Source organism: Rousettus aegyptiacus, unplaced genomic scaffold, assembly GCF_014176215.1.
Source record: "Rousettus aegyptiacus isolate mRouAeg1 unplaced genomic scaffold, mRouAeg1.p scaffold_m13_p_3, whole genome shotgun sequence".
NCBI classification, from domain to species: Eukaryota; Metazoa; Chordata; class Mammalia; order Chiroptera; family Pteropodidae; genus Rousettus; species Rousettus aegyptiacus.
This window is the reverse complement of record NW_023416306.1, coordinates 165,130,346-165,153,311: the sequence shown is the minus strand read 5'-3', so window position 1 is coordinate 165,153,311 and position 22,966 is coordinate 165,130,346. Positions and strand designations below refer to the sequence as shown.

Genomic DNA, 22,966 nt, shown 5'->3' with positions numbered 1-22,966 from the left:
TGTTTTTCCTGTTTAAAGAAACATGGAGAGAATGTATTTTAATGCAATAGATATGACTGATACTTGATAATGCATGTTAAGTAGTTTTCATTTCTTTCATTCACAAAGTATTTGGTGAATGCCTACTGTGTGTGTGAGAGGTGGTTGTATGCCCTTGGAGAACAAAGATAAGGTGTGTACTTTTGTTAGCTTATACTCTAAAGAGGGACACAGAAGACACCAGATGGTGATAAATTTATGCTGAAAATTAAAACGAAGTGATGAGATAGTGAGAATGCCAGGGGACTGCTTTAGGGTGGACAGGAAAGGTATCGCAGAGGAGATATTTAAGCTCGGATCTGAGTGACTGGAAGGAGCCAGCCATGGAAAGATTGTGTTAACTCACCGGTGATTTCAGATGCTTTATCTCCTTAAAGGTGCTTATTTTCAGTGACTTCTCACAATATTAAGGATCTGTAAACCAACACGTTTGCATACAAATAGCTACCAGTGAATCCTTTTATACGATGTATTAATTTGTGGTAAAAATACCTGCTTATTAATTTCTTTGATAAATTCAAATTTTATATCTAGGTTTCCTAGGATCAGAAGTGGGATACTTTTAACTGATATATATCAGATTGATTGCTCTTGCATTTTTTTTCTGGTGTTCATGCCGGTGATTCTTTTTGTTTTGTTGAACCATTCATTTTCTGTGTGAATAGTATTTCTCATAGCATGTTTATTCTTAGAGGTTTTGTTTTTCTAATGTACATTCTCTTTTGTATGTTTCAGGCAGCAGCAGCAGCAGCAGCAGCAGCAGGATCCACCAGGACAGCTTTCACACCCATGTGAAAGGCCGACCACTATTTCAGGAGCACTTGGCAGTGACCTAGGTACGCCTCTGACCTTATCACAGTTGTTATCTGCACACTTTGTTTGACATATAGGCTCTGTGATTTTGGCTTTAATCAGTATTGAAACTCTTGAACGAATTTGTAATCTACTAAATTTCTTTGGATTAAGGAGTAGACAGACTAGAGCACTCAATGTTTTGTTTTAATATTACAAATAGTACTTGCAACTTCACAGTAATTAGTACATTCTATAAAAGTTCCTCAGGGATCATGAATATTAGTAGATGGAAAATAAATACATTTTACCACCTGGAAAACTAAAAACACATGAGTGTAGTCTAAATATCAAAAGGAAGTCCAGAGTTACACATCAGGCCTTGGTTTAATACGTCTTAAACTTTGGCCAATTATTAGTAGTAGAGGTTGAGTGTAAAAGAAATTGTATGTGACAAAAGACTTCTAAGCAGAATATGTAAAGATTTGTCAAAACTGAAATAAGAAAACAACTCAAAAAAAAGGACAAAGGATTTGAACAGATACTTCACCAAATAAAATATGATGGATGACGAGTAAAATGGATGACAAATAAATAATGTTCGACATCACTACTCATTAGGTAAATGCAAATTAAAACCACAGCGAGATTACACATCTGTGAGAATGGCTTAACGAGAAAATAAAATTGGTAATATCAAATGCTGGCAACGATCAGAGCAACTGGGACTCTCGTGTGTTATTAGTGAAAATGTAGAATGGCATAGCACCTTTGGAAAAGAGGCTAGTATTTTCTTATAAACTTGAAGTACACTGAACCATCGATCCAGTAGTTCCACTCCTGGATATGTAACCAAGAGGAAAGAAAAGTGAGGGTCACACAAAAGCCTGTATGTGTATGTTCATAACAGTTTTATTCATAATGCCCCAAACTGGAAACCGCCTAAATATTGTCCTTCAATTGGTGAATGGATGCACCAACTGCAGTACATCCAAACAGTGGACCATGTCAGCAATAAAACGGAGTGAACTGGTATGTTTTCCTACTCCTGCTAAGTATAGGTAACAACCTTGGACATCTATATAAAACAAACATAAGAATCTGAAAGATTCAGGGGAGAGAGACTGGCTAGGAAGCTCAAAACCAGAAAAGTGACATAGTGGTGAGTGGCCTGGGATTTCCTTTTGCCTTATCTGTTGAGAAGCCACAGGAACACACCAAGAAAAAAGCCCCAAGGAATACCTGCTCTATATAGTCAGAAGGGACCACCTAGCAAGACAAAAACTTTTAGATAAACACTACTCCAGCCAAACTGGACTAGGTAAATAAACTGGCCCTATTGCCACCTCACCCTGTAAGCAAAGGCCAAGTGGGAGCCTCGACTTGTATCCCCACCTGGCCAGGGTGTTGTCAGAGAAAGCGAAATGGGGCTGGGATTCATTCTTTCCAAGAGACAGTGAGTCCCCCGTTTCCATGGTGTCAGTGGTGACGGGGAGCCTGGACTTGCACCCAGGCCTCCTGCCTGTGTTGTGTCATAAGAGGCCTAGGGGAGATTCAGGGTTGTCACTGATTTGAGGCAACAACGAGGCCACCCCCACAGTGTAGGTGATAAACAGTAACCAGGCCTCCCTCGCCGTCCGGTCAGGCAGGTATCAGTGGAGGACAGTGGGAAGCCAGAACTCCCACGTGTGTTGAGCAGTAGTGATCACACACACTCTCCTGTCTGGCAGCAGCAAGGCAACACCCATTTCCCCCCACTGGTGCTGTGTCGGAGGAGATAAAGTAAGATTCACAGTCTTAGAATTCCCAAAATGTCCAGGATTCAATTGAAAATCTCCTGTCATACCAAGAGCCAGGAAAATTTCAACTCAAATGACAGAAGACAACAGACACTATCTCCAAGATAACACTAATGTTAGAATTATCTGACAAGGATTGTTAAAGCAGCCATCATAAAAATGCTACAATGAGTAATTATGAACATCTTAAAACAAATGAAAACATAGAAAACCTTAGGCAATAAACAAGATATAAAGAAGAACCAAATGGAAATTGTAGAACTAAAAAATAACGATAATCAAAATTCTAAAATTCATTGAGTAGATCCAACAGGTAAATGGAAGACAGGAAAGAATTCGTGATCTTGAAAGCAGGACAACAGAAATTACTCAGTCTGAGCAACAGAGAAAATTAGACTGGAAAAATTAGGAGAGCCTTCGAGACCTGTGGGACTATAATAAAAGATCTAACATTTGTGCCGTGGGATTCCAGGAAGGAGATGAGAAAGGGGGTGGGGTTAAAAAAGTATTCGAAGAGATAATGGCTAAAAATTCTCCAAATTTGGGAAAAGATATAAACCTACAGATTCAAGAAGTTGAGTGGACCTCAAACAAGGTGAACCCAAAGAAATCCATACCAAGACACACCGTAGTCTAGCTTCTGAAAACAAGACAAAAAAAAAAAAATCCTGAAACCAGCTAGAAACACTTTACAGCAATTTGCATGACAGCAGATTTCGCATCTGAAATCATGGAGGTGAGAAGGAAATGGCACAGCATTTTTCAGGTGCTGAAAGAAAAGAACTCAACCCAGAGTTCTGTATCTAGTGAATATTTCCTTCAGAAATGAAGGAGGAAATTAGGGAATTTGCCATACTAGGCTTCCTCTAAAAGAATGGCTAAAGGAAGTTCTCTAAGTAGCAGTGAACATCAGGAACATCAGGAAGGAAAAAAGAACAATAGAAAGAATAAGAACATGGATAAACACAATAGACTTTACTCTCCTTTTGAGTTTTCTAAATTATGTTTGATGGTTGTAGCAAAAATTATAACATCGATTTGGCTTTTAGTGTATAAATAAGACATATTTAAGGCAATTATAAATAGGAGAGAGTAAAGTGATATGAAGGGAGGTCAGGTTTCTACATTTCAATGGAACTGGTACAGCCACTCTGGAAAATGATTTGGCAGTTTCCTTAAAAACTGAACATATGCTGACCATACAACCTAGCATTTATACTCCTGGGCATTTATCTCAAAGAATTGAAAACTTCCTTCCATGCAAAAACCTGTATGTGAATGTTCATAGCAGCTTTTTATGTCATAATCAAAAACTGGAGACAACTGAAATGCCCTATAGGAGGTGAATGGTTAAATAAACTAGTACATCCACACCATGGAATACTACTCAGGATTAAAAAGAAACCAACTGTTGATATGCGCAGCAACTTGGATAAATCTCAAGGGCATTATGCTTGATTCAAAAAAAGAAAAAAAGAATAAACAGCCTCAGCAGTTCTCATACCATGTGATTCTATTTGTGTGACGTTCTAAAAATGACAGCTATTTAGAGATGGAGAACAATTTGGTGGTCTCCTGCAGTTAGGGAAGGTGGGGGAGAGAGAAGTAGGTGTGACTATAAAGGGGTAGCAGGAGGGGGATCTTGATGGTTCTGTAACACTTCTGTCGTGGTAGTGGTGGTGGTTACACAAATCTACACGTGCTAAAATACCCTAGAACTACACACGACATTGTGCCAGTGTCCATATCCAGGTTTCGCTTTGAGCTATGGTTATGTAAGATTAGGTGAAACTGAGTGTAAGTGTACACAGGTCCTGTCTGAACTATCTTTACAACTTGGTGAATATATACTTACTTCAAAACAATTTTTTAAAGTAACGAATTGCTGATATACACAACCAAGTTAAATCATCTTTCACTTAGCATAGTGCATTTGTTTTGAAAATAAATGCATTATGCTAAGTGAAAGAAGCCACATTCGAAAAGCCACATACATATTGTATCCTTCCGTTTATGCTGACATGCAGGAAAAGGGAAACTATAGGGCAGAGAACACAGTAGTGCTTGTCTAGGATTAGGGTTTAGGGATTGACCACAAAGGGGCAGCATGAGGGAATTTTGGGGGACAGTGGAACAGTTCTTTATTTGGGCGGCGATGGTGGTTATTCAACGCTATGCATTTGTCAAAACTTAAAACTGTGAGTAAATTTTACTATTGTAAATTTCAAAAAAAAAATCAAAAAGAAACTATAGTAGTCAAGTAGAAATACATTTTCTAAGGGCTTACCTTTTGATGCCTAAGAGTTTTCCAGAAATTTCTAAGAAATATGTGTTTTCTGTCCCAACAGGTGATGCTATGAGTGAAGAAGACATGCTTCAGGCAGCTGTGACCATGTCTTTAGAAACTGTTAGAAATAATTTCAAAATGGAAGGAAAAAAATAATACCTTTTACAAATCACTTAGATATTCATGTTTTCCAACATTATCCTGTGTGATTACAGCATAGGGTCCATTTCAGTAATGTGTCAAAGAGAACAATGTTCACAGAGGAAGTAAGACTTTTAGGTGGTTTGCAAACATAAAAGATGAGAAAGTAGAAACATGTCAGGTGTGGGACTAAATAATGATCCTCCAAATACTAGCCAAAGAGGCATTCAGCAATTAAAAAATTTAAAATAGTTTTCTAAATGTTCCTTTTTCATTTTTGAGTGTGCAATATCTAACATGGCTGTAATTAGGGCATTTTTCTTGGATCTTTTTGCAGACCAACTAATTAGCTCTTGCTTTTTCCATACATTTTGTTTTGTTTTTCTCCCTTCCATGTAGGTAACTTAGCTCACTTTCATCATCTAATAGTTGTTTCTATTTCTCATTAACCAAATTAACCTTTTAGGTTAAGTGTCTCTTCTCTATGTTGATAATAGTAACGGTTCCAGAAGGATAAGCTGTTTCTGTCCATCTGTTATCATGCTTTTGGGGAGTTTTCTCATGTTATTGTCTCCGATTACAATTTCTCTTCTACTTGGTTTGAATTCTTTTTCTACAACTCTTTTAAAAGGTTTTAATCTTTCTTGAGGTTTCGTTTTTTAAGTCCCCCAAGATGGGATCATTATTTCATGATTCTGGTGCATTCCTAAACTCTGAAATCAGCTCTGCACAAATATTTAAGAATAAATGAACATTTTTTAAATGCGTGAGCACGTGCTTTCCCAGATGCTTAATGAATGTCCTCTCAGTTATGCCAGGACTTTGCAGCATTGTAACCCTCCTTCCAGCACCTTGTTACTTCCTTTCCTTTCCAGTTGAGAACAGAAGCATGGTATGCAAGCAAGTTTCCTTCTGTTATAAGACAACATGTAATACCCACCATGAATGTATGATAGACAAATTTGGCCTTCAGTTTTAGTAGCAGCTTTATTTTTCTTGTGACTGGAGCTGTCTGTTCTATTTACAGCTGAGTCATGGAATGTAGGTGGTCTGTTTCTGCTGTACATCTTCTCGTAGGTATAGCTTGCCAGAGGTGATAATCTGGGACCTGAAAATAATTTAATAACAAAAATATATTTAAATTTATACTGTGATTTAATACTTGCATCATGTTTAAATAGCTTGAGAGTCATAGAAGTCACACAGTACTTAATGGGTCTGTAAATAAGAAAGTCTTTAGTTTTGATAAACATTCTTTAATTGGGATGCACAGAGAGTTTCTTGCTAGGTCAATACAGTGGTACGATTTCGGTGAAAATTAACCATGTTCCTCTGAAATAGGTGTTTTAGGTTCTGTTATCTACTCTCCATCCCTCATTCTCCACACCCTTTTGAAGCAAGCCCTCTTGAATGTTGAATTGTTCATAAGTTAAAATTTAAGAAGAAATTTCAGCTAACAACTTAAAAAATTAAAGTATAGTATGTTGCCATACTGGCGTGTGGCTGCACACATTTTTATCAGGGAAGTGTTTTTGATCTAGGATTTATTGCTAAGTGAAAAGAGATGAGAAAATGCCTTTTATTTATGATTATGATATAGTTTTCTCTTGGATAGAGACAGATTTTTTATTTGTTTTGTGCCAAATGAAGTCCTCGGAAGTTTCCCTCACATAAAATTAGTTTTCTTATGCCAATTGAAAATGTTTCAGAATTATAAAACTTGACACCTGCTAGGAATGTTAGTACATTTCCCTAAAGAATTACAAACCAAAATATGCTAGTCATATTTTCCATGAGTATTTGGCCTTTATCTTTCCCCATTGAAAGATTACATTAAACTTTTCATACACTTGAATTGATAAGCTCCCTAAAATAATAATTAGAAAATGAATATGCATAAGTTTTAATCTTAGAGTTTATAAAGTTTTTATATTACACACCCTTGTTAATGCCCTTAAAGAAATATGGCATGTTGACCTTCACTTACTAGAGATTTTTTAAAAAGCAGAGCTGAGCACACACTGGATATATTTGAATGTGAAATTTAGTTTGTTGTGAAATTGTTATAATTGGCAGACAGATCCAGAAGCATTAGTAAATTGCCATCCTGTTTGGATTGGCCTAAATATAACTGAACATTTAGATTCCAATGATTGGCCAGTATGAAAAGATGCCAATGCTCATAGATACAGGATCAGAAAATTTAAAAGTTATACAAAGCTACAGTTCACACATCAGGAACTTCTGTTTACTTAAACCTCCTGCAGGAAAGTCAGGAAAAATGAAATTCACAATAACTGTCTGCTAACAACTTTATTTGTATAAAGATTTCCATTCTGTTTTACCAATTGGGAACACCTTAATGTTTAATATTTAAACTATTGGTATCATTTTTCTAATGTATAGTTTGTATTACCAGGATAAAACACAGTGGTGATGCTAGTGTTACAAGTTTAAACAGGCTTTGGGAAATGCCACTTTCATATTTTTAGATGTCTTGGATTTAATAATTTATGTTTTAAAATTCAGAGTACTTAGCCTGTGCTCTAAAACCATCAATATACATTTTTCACAGTAATTATCTTACAGATATTTTAGTACTGTAAATTGCTTTAAGAGGTTGCTGTAGGTAAACTAAGATCTTGGCCAAAAAAACTTAAAATTCACAGAATATTTAAGAAGGTGCTTTTTTTTTCTTTAAAACTTGATTTTTCTTAAGACTTTATTTATGCCAAAGTTAACGAGGAAAAAGCTCAAAACTAGTTGAGAACCATTATAGGCAAAACTACCAGTAGTCCACATTGTTTTATTTAATATTAAGTCGAATAAAGTAAATTTTATTCCAGTCGGAGCCTAAATCATATTGTTAATGTCAGCGTATTTGATACTATTTTAAAACAGTATCGGACTAGTGCCAAGATTTACTAAATATCTTAAATTTGGTCCATTGAACCTATGCAACAAATTAAAAAGATTGATGCAGTGCATAAGTAAAATATGATAATAATTGAAATATCTTCAGTTGAAAAGTAAATCTTGGTGTTTTAAATTCTTAAGAGGATTCAATAATTAATATCGATGACTTGATCTGCAGTTGGAGAGGCTTGTGGCCACTACTTTCAAAGTAAATTGTTGTATCTAGGCCCTGATGAGTATGGAGGTGTTATAAATGTGATTTTAATTAAGACAATCCAGATTGGATCAACTAATCCTCATCAGTGTAAACAATTTTTCATATTTTCAAATAAAAACGTTCCTTCATTCCTTTAAAACCAGCATCTTTTGCTAAAAAACTAGCTTGTATTGCTTTTTAAAGTCTTACACATAACAAAAATATTTTTATTCCATTTTGCTTTTATGAATGAAAAGATTATTAACATGGTTAGTTAATTCTTGAATTTTGATTTTTTTACTTTGAAGAAAACCTTTGCTATTTTTTTTTTCCAGAGAGGTCTGGCATTTTAAGAATTAATGCTGTAGTAATATCACTTCTAAGTTTACAGCAATTGGCATGTTTAATAATAGTGCTATTGATAAATATTTTAAGACTACGGACTCATAGACAAGGAATGGGAAGCAATAGTGAAATATATGTGGAAATTCCTGATTGATTTAGGGAGCATTTCAGTTGTCTCTTGCATAGTTCAAAGGTGAATGTTTCCAGGAATTTTTTTAAGTGCTTTTTTTTTGAAAGAGGAAAACATACATTTGAATTTGATCATCTAATTTCTACAACACTGGACTATTAGGAAAAACTTTTTAAAAATTACTGTTCTGTATAAACTATCTGAAATTCAAGTACAAAAACCATCTGAAATGAAAAGCATTGTCTTTTGGCCATGACACAAGTGCACTGTGACAGCGCCGTTTGCTCAGGACTCGACTCTGCAGCCCTTCTGTGTGTGCCCCTCTGAGTTGTGCTGTTTTTACACACAGGCCTTCCTGTCTGGTCTGTAGAAAAGCTGGGCTTCCAAAGCACTGTTGAACACTGAGGATTCTGTTGTTAATGTGGATGTTTGATGAGTTGTATTTTAAGTATCAAAGATTATTAAATAAAGATAATGTTTGCTTTTTTATTTGTGTTTATTATTAATTCATAGCCTCACCATTCAGAGTTTGGTTGGAGAACCAGAAGCATCTGCGCCACCCGAGAACCTTCGGAAATGCAGTTTCAGACCATACTGAATGAGAAGCTGTGTTTTTAACAGGATCCCTAGGGTTTTCCACGTGCAGAGTGAAGTTGGAGAAGCATTGTTTCATGGACTGTGATGATGAGTAAGGCAGGTCAGGGAGCCCAGTGATGCTATGTGCCAGCGAATTTCTGCCAAATGGCCCATTATTACCTGATCTGATCTTGTCTAAGGGAAGCTAAGTATCCTACATTTTTATTTGAAATTAATTTTTAAACGTTGGCTCAAGTATTTTTTAACCTTGAGAGCCAGACCACATTAATAACAATTTTTAAGAGTGCTTGGTGTTTCCTCATTTTATCCAACTCTGGACACCAGAATCTGACTGTAATAATTAGAATCCACCTGAGCTGACTGATGCATGTAGAATTCTCAAATTGTATAACAAGGGTTGTATATCCATTTTAGCTTTAATTAGGGTGGGGCACTTCATAGCATGGTGCTTAGAAGGCCCAATTCATTTAATTTGGATACCACCAAATGATCTAAACAGTCATCTGTGGGCCTTATGAAATGAGTTGATTCAAACACCCATTTGACATGTTTGCTAAAAACTATCTTTTATAAAAGGGAATTTGGGAGTTTGTCCTTAAGATTGCATATTTTAGGATGCTTTTGACCAATTTTGTACCTGTGCTACCAAATGCTCATTTTGTAAGTAATTTTATAGGTTCATTTTGTCAGTAATTTGCATCCAGCTGACCTCTTCAGTCTGTACTCTTGACGTTTCCCCTTTATACACTGTGGTCCTAACAGGCCTTCTTACGAGTCTTTAGATAAACCAGGCCCTCTCCCACCTCCAGGCATTCTGTCATACTCCCCACTTGCCTCCCTTTCTTTGCCTTTTCAAGATCCTTGTCCCTAGGTTAATTGGTTATCCCCTGCTAAAAGGACTCTCATCTGGACTACCACCATTTGCTGCATCCTGTTCTCTCCAAGATTGTTCCAGTTCTCCTCGTGTCAGGAACCCCAGCCACCCTCTGTCTTCTGGGTCGCTAGAGAGAAACAATTCCTGTGTCATCCACTCACTCACTCAGCAAAACATTTGAGCACCTGCTATGTGCCAGACATGGTTCTGGGAACCTGGAAACAGCCCTGAGTAAGACAGTCTGCTCTCATGGGGTTTGCATTCTAGTTGGCTGTTAGGTAGAGGAAACATTTAAATTAACGAGCATGACTTCATAATATGGAAAGAGCTGTGCTTGTTCTGTGAGATAGAAAGAAAGGCAATAAAACAGGATAATGTGATAGAATGTGACCGAGAGGGAGGGCTGCTTCAGTTTGAGTTCAAGAAAGGTCTCTGCAGAGGTGACAAACACATCTGAAAAGTGCTGAGGCAGTCATGCAAAGGTGTGCCGCGATACCTGCCCGAGGAAACAGCAAGCATGGCTCTGCTGTGGGGGCTGGTGGCTTGTTTCTGAGGCACAGAGAAGTCCGAAGAGGCTAGGAGGTAGTGAACAAAAGATGAAATTAGGATGTAAGCAAAATCTTAATCGTGAGGTATTACAAAGGTAAATATAGACTGTATTTATATTTTACTACACCAAGCACTGTGGCTCCACTTTCTAGAATATTCCTAAGCCTTTAAAAAAAAAATCTTTTAAAAGGCTCATTAACTACATCTTCTACCAAAGAGCATGCCAGTGCCCACCTTAAGCAAACCCCAAAAACCTGGCTGAATGTTTAACAGTAAAGATATTGTTTAACCTATCTCAGATGAGAATTTTAGTCAAGGCTCCCAACTACCCACTTGTGCATTTTTGTTTTCTTCCTGTTACATCTATGCAATTATTTTCACTATCAGACAACTACGGTTCAGTTTTGAAACCTTAGTATCATATTTTGTTAATCCACATAAACTGAAGCGATTAATATTTAGAGCTCGCCTAGTTATACCCCTTTTGTCTTTCTCAGCCATTTTTACTCCAGGACATCATCTCATGTAAAATCACGTGCAATAACATCTTAGCTGTTCACTTGGCCTTCAACCTCTCTGTTTTTGAGTCCAGCTTTCCCAAAGGTGCTTAGCCCCATCACTCCAATTACCTTTAAGTGAAATGTCATGATTGTCAACATGTTATTACAGAGAATAATATGTGTAAATATTTGGAAAGATGCCAAATTATTTGCTGAAATGACCGTATACCTAGACAACCCAAGGAAATGAACTTAAACTCTACTAAAACTAACAAGGGAGGTCAGTAAGTCAACCAGATCCATAATAAATATACAGAAACTCAATAGTTGTGTGTGTGTGTGTGTGTGTGTGTGTGTGTGTGTGTATCAGCAATAACCTGTTAGAAAATGTGGTGAAAAAAATACCAAGACCAATAACATCTAATCCTCGGAGTACCAAAGAGGTATTAGGTTCCAAGCGGAGGACTGTGGAATGGCACTTTTATTAACGTTCCCTATCCTACAAATGAGAAACTAATGCACAGAGAGGTTAAGTAGCCTACCCAAGGTCATACAACTAAGTGAAAGATCTAGGCTGTCAGGCCCAGGAGTGTGTACATCCAACCCCTGGGCAATGATGTCTTTCAAATGAACACATGGAAAATGTTTAGTAAACACTTTCAGAATGAGATGCAAATTTTCTTTTAAATTCATTCAGATTTCAGGGAGAGCTGCTATTGTCTGGTGCCATCAGATTCCAACTACTAGAGGCATTTTCAAAAGTTCCATTCTCAAATAGTGCAATCTCTGGTACCAGAATGCAATCTCTGGTAGGGAATAAAAGAGAAAGATACCGGTCTACTTAGTGCTGCAGACCTATCCAAAGCACAAAATGCAGTGTCCTCCCTGGCCAGGTATGTGTGTCCTAGTACCACTGCAGCAATTGCTTGTGAGTCACGTAGCCTTTCTTCCTTTAGAGAGGAAAGCAAACAAGGCGGGACACTGGTGTGTGCATGCACTGATTTGTGTAACAGGTCTGGGAAGGGTCCGAATTTGCACAGCAAGTGCCACCAACGCCGTAGGAGTTTACATTAGAACGGCAATTTCTCTATGGTAAGTTGCCATGATGTCCTTTAATGAGTCGTTTTGGGGGAAAGGTGGTCTGTGTTAATTCATGAGTTAAGTAAGCTTCATGAATAAAGCTCTTCGTATATTAAGGAAGGCAGGGTTTAAACAGTGACCTGGAAAGTCACCAGAGAAAATTTCTACTACAGAAGATAATTCATGTAAATGTGTTTCCCTCTTGGACACTTGAATTTGCAACCCATCCTTCCCGTGCATCCTCGGCTCCTACCATAGCGCCCGGCACAGCGCAGCCCTTGACATGTCGAATAATCGATACAGTAAAGTGTGATAAGTTATGTAAAGAAGCGGTGGAGCGACCCCTCCAAGACTCCTCACACCGCTGTCTTCACGGGTGTGGTCAGAATTAAAACTCGGGTTCCAACAACACATTGAGAGTGTCCACGGGGTTCCTGGGCTATGTCGACTTCGGGGGAAGCAGCCACTGAGGATCGGCTCTGCCTGAAACACTACTGCTGCGTGCAGAGCGCCGCGTCACCGTGGATTCCTTCAGGTATTCCCCGCGCGGCCAAAGCGGGAGGGCTACGTGGAGCCTACCCTTGACCTTAACCGGAGCCTGCAGCCGCAGCCTACCGCTCCGGGTCCTCCGCGATCCCACGCTCCCTTGCGCCAGGGACACGTCCGCCGGCTCCGCAGGGCCCTTCTACACCACCGCGGCTCCTCTCTATGGTCCGTTGCCGCGTTCGACTGGGTGTCATGGCGGCCGGCGTCGAGTTGGCAGGAGTTACCTGCAGAACTGGGGGAAGTCACTAAAGCAGAGGAAGAAGTGGCCCAACCAAGAAGTGGTTTAACCTAGACAGTTGCAAGTCGTGGGAATGACCAGAGGCCCCGCGGAGGTGACTGTGTCACAGAAGCCGGGCCCCTGGTAAAGTCCCAGGCCAGGCCTCTGCATCTCTGGGCAGAGTCGGGCCCTTGGTGGGAGACCCCCCCCGAAGCCGGCGTTGCATAGGAACGCTACATTGTGTTATAGAATCCAGAGTGTTCTGATTTGCACTAGTCTCGCGAAAGCAGCGGTTCGAGGATATCTGGCGGAATCGTTCGACGACGCTGGACGTTTTTCTCGGAGCCAAGCAGGTTGTTGTCTAACCTGCAGCGATGTCGTCCTGGCTTGGGGGCCTCGGCTCCGGCTTGGGCCAGTCTCTGGGTCAAGTTGGGGGCAGCCTGGCTTCCCTCACTGGCCAGATTTCAAACTTTACGAAGGATATGCTGATGGAGGGCACGGAGGAAGTGGAAGGTAACAGCTGGAGCGATGGGAGGGAGGGATTTTCTGGGACCCTGGGAGCGTCCGTTTGGTCCCAACTTCCATCCGTCAGGAGACGTGGACGGGTCGCAGAGGAGTGTCACTCCGCCCTTTTTTCTTTACACTCTTTTTTTTTTTTTTTTTGCCTCTTCTTCACCTATTTTGTCTGACGAAGAGACCACTGGGGTCCGGGAGAAGAGTTCTGGTTCTCCTCCCTTTAAATGCTCTGGGTATCTCAAAGCAGAGCGAAACTTCTGTGTTGAGTAGAGTTTATTTTTGTTTGGTTCATCCACGCCCACCGCTTACTTCGTCCTTAATTTGGGGGACGGAACTGATTTTGATCCTCTTCCTTTATACTGGCAGTTCAAAAAAAATGATTTGTGTATGACACATAGTCACTTTTTAGTTGTTTTCCTCGATTTTTGTAACAATTGGAGTAACAAAGTATTTAGTGATGTTTTCTCTGGCTTTAATGTAGTTAGTGAAACGGCTATGTTTTTATTATTTGTATTTTTGCTTATTCTGGTGACACAGCGTTCCAGCTGAAAATGTTTTTTGGGGGGAGGGGCTACCTAATTCCCCACCCCACCCCCCCATGTTTAGATAGTAGAACGAGAAAGATCCTCTAGTCTTTGGATATCCTTAGCAACCTTCACTCATTTTTTAAGTCCTCATGTTTACTACGAATAGTGAGTGACCCAGAATTCCATGGTAATCGACGGTTAATTACTACTTTGATTTCCTGATATTTCTTTCAGCAAATAGTATTTAGATCAAAAGAGTTCTTTAATTTCAAACTAGGTCGGCCTCCAGAGAGAAAATGGGATGGTCTTTTGGATGAGAGTAGTTCCTTTGACAATTTTATTTCTTATACATTAATGAATTAGCATTCTCATTTAATTTTTTAAATCCTTGTTGAATTGAGCCTTCATGTTTATTTGGTCAAAATAAAGATAGTTTGATAAAAAGAATAGTATTTATATTTAGAATTTTATTGGGACTATTTGGAGAGGAGGAAAATTGGAGACTGTCCAAATCCATTTTACTGCTTGGGATACCTCTTTGGTGAAAGGTGCGTCAGGTGGGGCAGGTTGGGGATGGGAGTGAAAGGGATTCTTTCCATGTTCAGGAAATGGTCATGTGACCTTGAGGGCAGTCAGAAGCAGAGAAGGGTTGGATAACATGAGAAGCGACTAATCTCCTTGAATCCTACATAGGGGGGAACAGTTGGCAATTCCTTGGACCCTAAGCCAGAAAATATGCATCTCCCCAACCTGGATGTCTTGCAGGCTTAAAGCAGAATTCATTTTGTTCTTCCCACCAAATGTGCTCTCATATTTTCGGTCTTAATGGTCTCACCATATACCCAGTTTCCTAGAGTTAATATCTTTATCAACTTTATTTTGCTTCTTACTCATTCCCTACTTCCAGTTGTTCACCAAATTTTGTTCACCCTGTGCTAGAATTGCTTCTTATATTTGTCCTTTCCTTTATTAATCCCGTTTCTTTAGTTCAGATCCCCATTATCTTTCCCATGCACTATTTCTCTTTCACATCCTATTGCCCAGTTCTCCTAACTCCATTCCATTTTCTGGTGTGTTGCTAGTTACTTTTCTAAAAACAAGTGTGCCTTAAAATTTCTTGACTCTATTGCTTCCTGAATAAAATCCAAACCTCTTAGTTTCAGGAAACCAGAAACCTGTCTTGTCTGGGTTCAACGTGCCTTTTCCAGTCTTACCTCTTGTTCGCTCCTCTTCTCTTTGATTGCCATACTTATGCTCATTGACGTACACATGCGTGCTTGCACTCAGAGCTTCTGCCACAGGGAACATTGTGAGATACCTACACAGCTTCAAGCCTCTGCATGGAAAGTTCTTCCTTTTCTACTTCCTCTTCTACCCTTCTTTGACTGGAAAACAATTTTTTCTGTACATCTCTGCTCACACGCCAGGTACTTGGTGAAACCATTCTCACTCTATGGCAGGTTGAGTTGATTGCAGGTGATCTCTCTGTCCTACTTTATCTCTTTCCTTGATACCTAGGGTAGGAACTGTATTTTATTTTTCCTTATATTACTAGTACGTGGCATCTTTCTTGGTACATAGTAGATGCTCAGTAAAAATTTTGCTGACTGATTAAAAAGCTGTAAAGTTGCTTAATGCTTTAGTTTTCCCTTTGTATTAAAATAGGACTTAACACCTAATTTATTGGTTTGTAAATGACTTAAAAATAGAGTCAGAGTACAGTTCATTTAAATTTCCATAACAAAAATTTAATGAATACTTAACAAGGGGTAAAAACAGATGTCCTAGGGTATAGAAGATGGGCAAAAAGAATGACTTATGTGACAATAAAGAATATCTGTGACAGTAGAAAATTGTGATAAAAATTAAGTGATATTTGTTTTCTGAATTTGTACTCAGATTGGCATACCATTCTGTTTAAAGCTCAGTGAAATGTATTTTCTTTAAAATGCTTTTTTATTAATGTATATGGTATTCATCATATATTCAGTGTATGCTGTTTCTTTTGTAGCAGAATTACCTAATTCTAGGAGAAAGGAAATTGAAGCCATTCATTCAATCTTAAGATCAGAGGTAAGGAAAATTAAAGACTACTATTGAACTTAGACTTTTCTTTTTCGAAGCCATGAAAGTTATTCACACTTTTATTTCAGTCCTCTCTTTTTAATGCCCTGTTTACCACTTTTTATTTCTTCTTTAACTTTTTTAAAGGACTATCTTTAGATGAATATATTTACATATTGCTACACTTTGAAATAGGAAAACCGCCAAATGTAGAAATACTAGTGGCAACAATTTATCATTATTAAGGATTTACTATGTTCTAATTGCAGTAGATCATTTCAGTATAATATGAAAATGCAATTCTGTTTAATCTAGAGCATTTTAATTCCCTAACATTAAAAAGTGTGATATTTGTATACTAAGAGGTTAATATAGGAATAGCAAATTAATTTTATTATGTTTTTCACTATTAGTCAGTGCCTCGTGGTGACTAGCTGTGGACATTGTACTTAAAAGGGATGAGGCAAACTTGGAAAGGGTTCAAAGGAAAGCCGTAAAAGAAACGAAAGGATTTAAAGTGGGATCTATTGTAAAGCACTAGACATTCAACTAGTCAGCCTTTGGATAAGAGCCGTGGGGGAACACTTAATAGCGTTTCAGCAATAGATAATCTTAGAGAACTGTGTTAAGCAAGTTTTCCTCTCTGTTGAGCCCATAAAAAAATTGAATTTAAATGTAAGAAAATATTTACCGACAACAAGCATTTTTCATTTCTGGTCTGGATTACCAAGGTGAGACTGTGAAATTTGAAAGTAGAGGGACCTCTCAAGAGGAACTGCAGCAGAACATGGCAATATGGTGGCACTTAAGAGGACTTAGCTTAATTATCTAATAAGTAGGTGCTGAGCAACAGATAAACTCAATTGCTTCTTTCTTTGTAAGGCCCAGATAGGAAATTGTATTTATAATCCCTAAAGAAATCCTAAAGAAATACAGGCCCACTGAGAAAAATTAAATGGCACAGATGTGTGTAGTGGCATTAATTGAGGTAAATTCTCTAGTGTACATTGCAGGGGAGAAGGGGGGTAGTAAATAGGGTTAACCTGCCTAATGAGTGCTCTGTATTGAGCTTGAAAAGGGAGATAGAACTTTTCTGTCCCTCTGTTGATCTCAATTCTAATCTCTCCTAGTGTTATCATTGACTATATGGCAAGTATGACTCTAGTGTTTAGAAATATATATTTTTAGTATAACACATCCCCAAATGAAAGCCAGCTTCCTCATTTGGTGCTTATTCAAAGTAGTGTGAGCTACTCAGGTACAAGACTATTGGACTTTTCAAGGGCTTTATTTTCTAAGGTTTTGACTGTACATGATTCTTGCCTTATGTCAGTACATAAGCATTTCATACTTTACCCCTTATGTGACTGTACAATAAGAATAGTTGAAGATAGAATTGAAGCTGTCAGGAAACTTACCATATATAATTCTATTTAGGAAGGTTTTGTATAGATAGAGGACAATGTGTTTTCCAGAGGAAATTAGATTTACTTATAGGTGTTAATTTTTGAACCTCGTTCAGTTAGTTAGATTTCTTCAGTTGCAAGTAACAGCAACTAACCTACTAGGCTACTTGAAACCCTCTATGTCAAGAAAAATAGTCGTTAAATTTACCATGTGGATCCAATGGACTCTTATTTTTTAATATTAAATCATTTTACAGGTAATTTATAGAAGTAAGAATAAAGTGATAGTGAGAAACCGTTAGAAATTTTAATAAGAACTTCTATAACAAATCCAAATTTTTATTCTTTGTGTTTCTGGTTTTGAAAAAATACTCAAAATACGCAGTGTTCTTTAAATGTAATTAACTGCTTATTAACTCTTACACATGAACTGGGATGTATCTTATCTTGTAAATACTGATTTCAGATTCACTTACATCTCTAAATAGATTTTAGCTTATCACTAATTCTGGTTCTTGACTTATGTATTAAAATCAGTACTTTTGAAAACTTCGATGGCTCATGATTTTGTTGAAGAGACAGTGGCTGTTGTCTTTGCTTCTTTCCTAAGAAAGAAGAAAAGTCATCAATATCAGTCATTATAGATCGTTAGGACTACTCAACGTTTTTTATTTTTGGCTTTATAAATACCACTTAAAGTGATCAATCCACTGAATTTTTTTGTTTTTATGTCATCTATTTTCTCCCAGTCACTTTGGGTGCACATCGGCCTTCAGCATTTTTCCATGTATGAACTACATCAAGAAAATGTTGGCATACAAATATCATATATAGTGAAAGAATACTGTCGTAGATCCATTTAGCAAAGTGTGGGGTGGTTTAGGTCCTTGTCAAAAAATATCACGAGATAATATTTTTTCATATTGAATGACTAAGTTGATGAGATCATCCTATTTCCTCTTTGTTATTAGAAATGTATTGTGATATTTGTATTCAAATACTCATCAATTCTTGAGTTGGAAAAAACTCATCTATAGTATTATTATTTGAAGTCTTGTCTGAGACTTTGCTTCTGACCCAATTTCACCATAACTGTTAGGCCAGAGTGGTGTTTCTGTTTCTCTGCATTTATCTCTTTAGTTGTCTAATAAACTATGAAATATTTTCTTCTGTTATCTTCTCTTTGAAAAATGAAAATTCTGAATTTTCAACTGTGCTCAATGAAAGCAAAAACAAAACAAAACAAACAAAAAGACTACAAGATGATATCTGCAGGGTGCCTTTTTCTTTTTAAAAGATGATGCAATACTTTGGGCAGTGCAGGCAGAAAGCTGGTCATTTCGCTATTGCATCATTCTTCTAGGTGATTCTGCCAGTCTTTTGTTTTCTTATTATTTGTTTTTTAGCATAGTTGGGAATAATTGATGAATAATGATATAAAATAATTCTTGGATGATAAAAATAAAACATTTCAAGATATAAAAAACACAAGATCTTACTGTTGAATTGTACACTTGAAACTTAGTGGATTTTGTTAACCAATGTCACCATAATAAAAAGCCACACACACACAAGATCAGTATGATCCCATGATTGTTCTTAGACTTATAAAAGGACCCAATGTCCTCTATGGAAATTGTAACATAAAATGAGTTTCATTCTGTTAAAAAAAAAAAATGAGTAAATTTTCTCTTGTTTGGAAGACCTCTAAGAAAGGAGAAAAATCATAAACACCAATTATTATAGATAGTTAGGACTACTCAAAAAAGAAACTCACGAGTTAAAAATTGGTTCCATTACACCTTCAAGGTATAACAAGAGTTAAGCAGGATGGACTAATTTAAGGCTGTGAGGGTCTCATGTATTACAAGGGCAGAAGTTATAGCCAGTCTTTAGGAAGGGGCTGCAGCCAGAACTGGAGGCCATCAGAAATCTCTCTCTTCTTTGTTCTTTTCTCCTTTCAGACAAGTGCTCTCTGATTTGTATTCCACGTAATAGAAAATGGCCACTGACAACTCCTGGTTACTGATCAGCCACATGAATAGAATCTGCCCTTTGTGTGCTTTATCTTTCTCTCATATGGCTAAGGAGATGAGGAGAGAACCAGTTAGGTATTGGCCACATTGAAAGTCTGAGCTCTAGTTATTAATCAGAGTAACAAATAGCCTTAGGTATTTTTATGTGAAAAAGCCTAGGGTAGACTTTTAGGAGTCGGTTTTGATGTCACTATACTGTGTTTCTTCACCTATGTATGTGGCATCTTTCATGTTAACAGCTCGAAAGTAACCAATAGCAGGTAATTAGTTGTGTGACCACAGGTCCTGTTTCTTACTAATATTTTTTCAAGGTAGCCAAGGTCCATATTAGATTTCTGGAGTCTATACTCCCAAACTAGGATTTGTGTATTTTGCAATTTTTTCTTTAGTTTATTCCACAGATTTTCTCTGGAAATTCATATAATCTCCCTGGATCATAATTTTCATATCTGTTGATGGAAGGAATTTCTAGAATTTAAGAAGAAAACAGATGACACTCGCAAAGTGCAAGTCTTCACCTTCTAGCAGGAGCTTTCTTTTTCACCATCAGTGTCCTTATTTTCAGTTATCATTGTTAAACTGTGTTTGTAGATATATTAGAATTCTTAGTAAATTGTTATCTTTAATAATTTATAAATAACTTTTTGCAGAAAGTTTTAGTGTCCATTTCTCTTGCTCCATTATGTACTTAATCATTCAAATGTCAAAGAATGATAGGTTAAGATGATTTAATATTTTTGTACATAAAATTTAAGTAATTTTTTCCATATATGCCAACATCTTAAAGGACTATGAATCTAGATTCATTGAATTATTCTTAGACTATTTTGTGTACTTCTAACTAGCTTTTCAAACTGAGTGGCTTTCAAACTGGACTTTTCAGAGGTGCCTGAGGTTTTGTGAGGCTTTGGCCTCCCACCTGTACTTTAGCCAGAAGTCTTTTTAAAAGAGATTTCTTTTAGAAAGTTCTGTTTGGGGAGAAAACAAAGTTCAAACATGTAATCTAGTTTATGAATTTACAAGACACTTATTGCCTGTTATATGCTAGACACTGGTGTACAAAGATGGGGGAAATATTGATCAATGGCTTTTTCTTAGCAGAAAACCCAACTAAGCAAGATTTTTTTTCCCTACTTTTGTTCAGAATTACACGTAATCTCTATAAACATGCTTATCGCCCTTATAACTTTAATCAAAAGTATATTTTAAAGGCTAGAATTCTGTCAGCCCTATATTTTACATTTTTTTTATACAAAGCAATATGTTTTTCATAATGTCATGCATGTAGCTGTTACTAACATGTTTTACTTTTTAGCTTTTTGTTGAAAATACCTTTTTCTCTGCTTCTAGAATGAGAGACTTAAAAAACTTTGTACCGATCTAGAAGAGAAACATGAAGCTTCAGAGCTTCAAATAAAGCAGCAGTCTACAAGTTATCGAAATCAGTTACAGCAGAAAGAGGTAAATTATTTCACTCATTTCATACTTACTTCACTGTAAGGTATTTAGGAAGTGTTTAAGAGTTATAATATAAATCAAGCTACATTTAGATCCATAAGAATATTAAAAGGTTGTTGAAGTTAATAATTCCCAGGTTGGTTTGATAGCACCAACAAGAACTCTGTAAGCTTTTTTTATTACGTTTACATTAACATAACCTTTGTGGAGTTGAGTTTATGCTTTCCAAAAGAAAAGTGTATAAGAAAAGTCCTTGGGTAAAATATCTTTAGGTATCTGTTGCTTATAATTTCTAATTTTATGAAACTTAATTTCTCATCTGTTTGCCTAAAATTCTTTTAAATCAATGCCATCATTGCTAATGACATATCTTTTTTAAAAAAATGATTTTAACTCTAAGTGTAATAAATGCTATATTGGCATTTACTTGATTTTCCATGGAAAAGAATATGAAATATTTTATACTGTGCTATTCATATTTTCCCTTTGTTTGATAGAAATAATTATTTGAAATTGGCTTATTTTTTCTTTGTAGTACTTGTAATAGATACTAGATAATTTAACCAGTGTTATCATAAATCCTTAAAATATAGACTATGTCTCCATGAAATATTTTATACTGTGCTATTCATATTTTCCCTTTGTTTGATAGAAATAATTATTTGAAATTGGCTTATTTTTTCTTTGTAGTACTTGTAATAGATACTAGATAATTTAACCAGTGTTATCATAAATCCTTAAAATATAGACTATGTCTCCATGTTTCATGAGAACTCATGAATTCTCTTTAGTGTTCAGTACATAACTAGAATTCAGTAAATACTTCTACTTAATTGATCCATTTCTTGTTTTATTATCCAGATCATTTGGATGTTTTTTATTTTGTTGATTAAATGTTCATTTGTATCATAAATTTATGTTTGGGTTTTTAAATTTAGATGTACTGATTTCTCATTCCTTTAGTGACATATGATGAAAAATTAAACTACATTGATGATAAATATAAACATTTAAAGAAGAGCTTAAATTTCTAATCTGTTGGGAATTGATTCATAAAATAGAATAAAAATGAATTAGTACAAATATAAAATGAACATAAAAAAGAAAATTACAAGTTCAAATTAAGTTAAAAGCCCACTTTTTTTTTTTAAGGCTCAACAGATTACCCTGTCAAATTGCTTTAAAAGCCTTTAAACCTTTAAGTCTTTCAATTTCTGTGCTCATCTTTACCTGGACTGTAGCAGACATTCTTGGCATCAGTCCACAGACCACACTTTGAGCAGAACTGACTTAATAGAGGTTACAGTAGAGCAGTAGTTCCTACCCAAGGGTTTACAGCTGAATAATGAGTGACACTTTTAAAAAACACAGATGCTTATGTCATCCAGGAGATTCTCGTTTAGCCTACTAGTAAGGGGCCCTGGTATTGGTGTTTTTCGAAAACTCCATAGATGATTCTGATGCTTATATCCTAGTTGAAAACACTACTTTAGAAAACTTTGGCATTTTATTTCTACTTAACTATTGATATTAGAGGACAAATTAAGCATTCATGTTTAGAAATGTCTCTTTTTTATTAGAACTTGTACTTTTTAACTCTTCAATTTGATATAAATATTTGTTGTATAATGAGAACTTTATATTATAACTACATTTGAAAACAATTGTGGATTTCAGTACTTTTTACTAGAATGAAAGATAATATATGACAGTACTTTAGCAGAATCTTTGGATCTGCTTTTTTTGAATCTATTTGTTGATCTCTTTGTGATGTTCATATTCCCTAAAGATCCAACTTGTCTCATGTCATTTATGGGAAAACGAATGCAATTATGAATGAATTATGAATTATGAAAAATGAATGAATTATGCACTGCTATAAACCTCCATTAGAGAAGGGGCTCTGATATAAAAACTCTGTTTGTTATGACATATGACATAGTTATGTTTG

At 36.6% G+C, this 22,966-nt stretch overlaps 2 protein-coding genes across 8 annotated transcripts in view; both read left to right on the top strand.

The window, feature by feature from the left end:
* Positions 1-9,613, top strand: part of ATXN3 (ataxin 3) — a 32,162-nt gene extending 22,549 nt beyond the window's left edge. Inside the window, exons 10-11 of one of the 4 annotated variants that reach the window (XM_036218371.1) lie at positions 775-875; positions 9,159-9,613. In XM_036218371.1, the coding sequence (XP_036074264.1) occupies positions 775-875; positions 9,159-9,247 (190 nt within the window). In that variant the 3' untranslated portion in view covers positions 9,248-9,613. Of the gene's footprint in view, positions 1-774; positions 882-4,978; positions 9,135-9,158 lie in introns of those variants that run through there. The other 3 variants (XM_016145452.2, XM_036218370.1, XM_036218372.1) reach the window with 3 other exon arrangements.
* Positions 9,614-12,945: 3,332 nt separating this feature from the next.
* The window catches only part of TRIP11 (thyroid hormone receptor interactor 11), a 64,496-nt gene continuing 54,475 nt past the window's right edge, over positions 12,946-22,966 (top strand). For 3 of the 4 annotated variants that reach the window (XM_016145451.2, XM_036218369.1, XM_016145448.2), the window contains exons 1-3: positions 12,946-13,521; positions 16,063-16,124; positions 20,908-21,018. In XM_016145451.2, coding sequence (XP_016000937.2) covers positions 13,383-13,521; positions 16,063-16,124; positions 20,908-21,018 — 312 coding nt within the window. In that variant the 5' untranslated portion in view covers positions 12,946-13,382. The remainder of the gene's footprint in view (positions 13,522-16,062; positions 16,125-20,907; positions 21,019-22,966) is intronic. The other variant, XM_016145450.2, reaches the window with a different exon arrangement.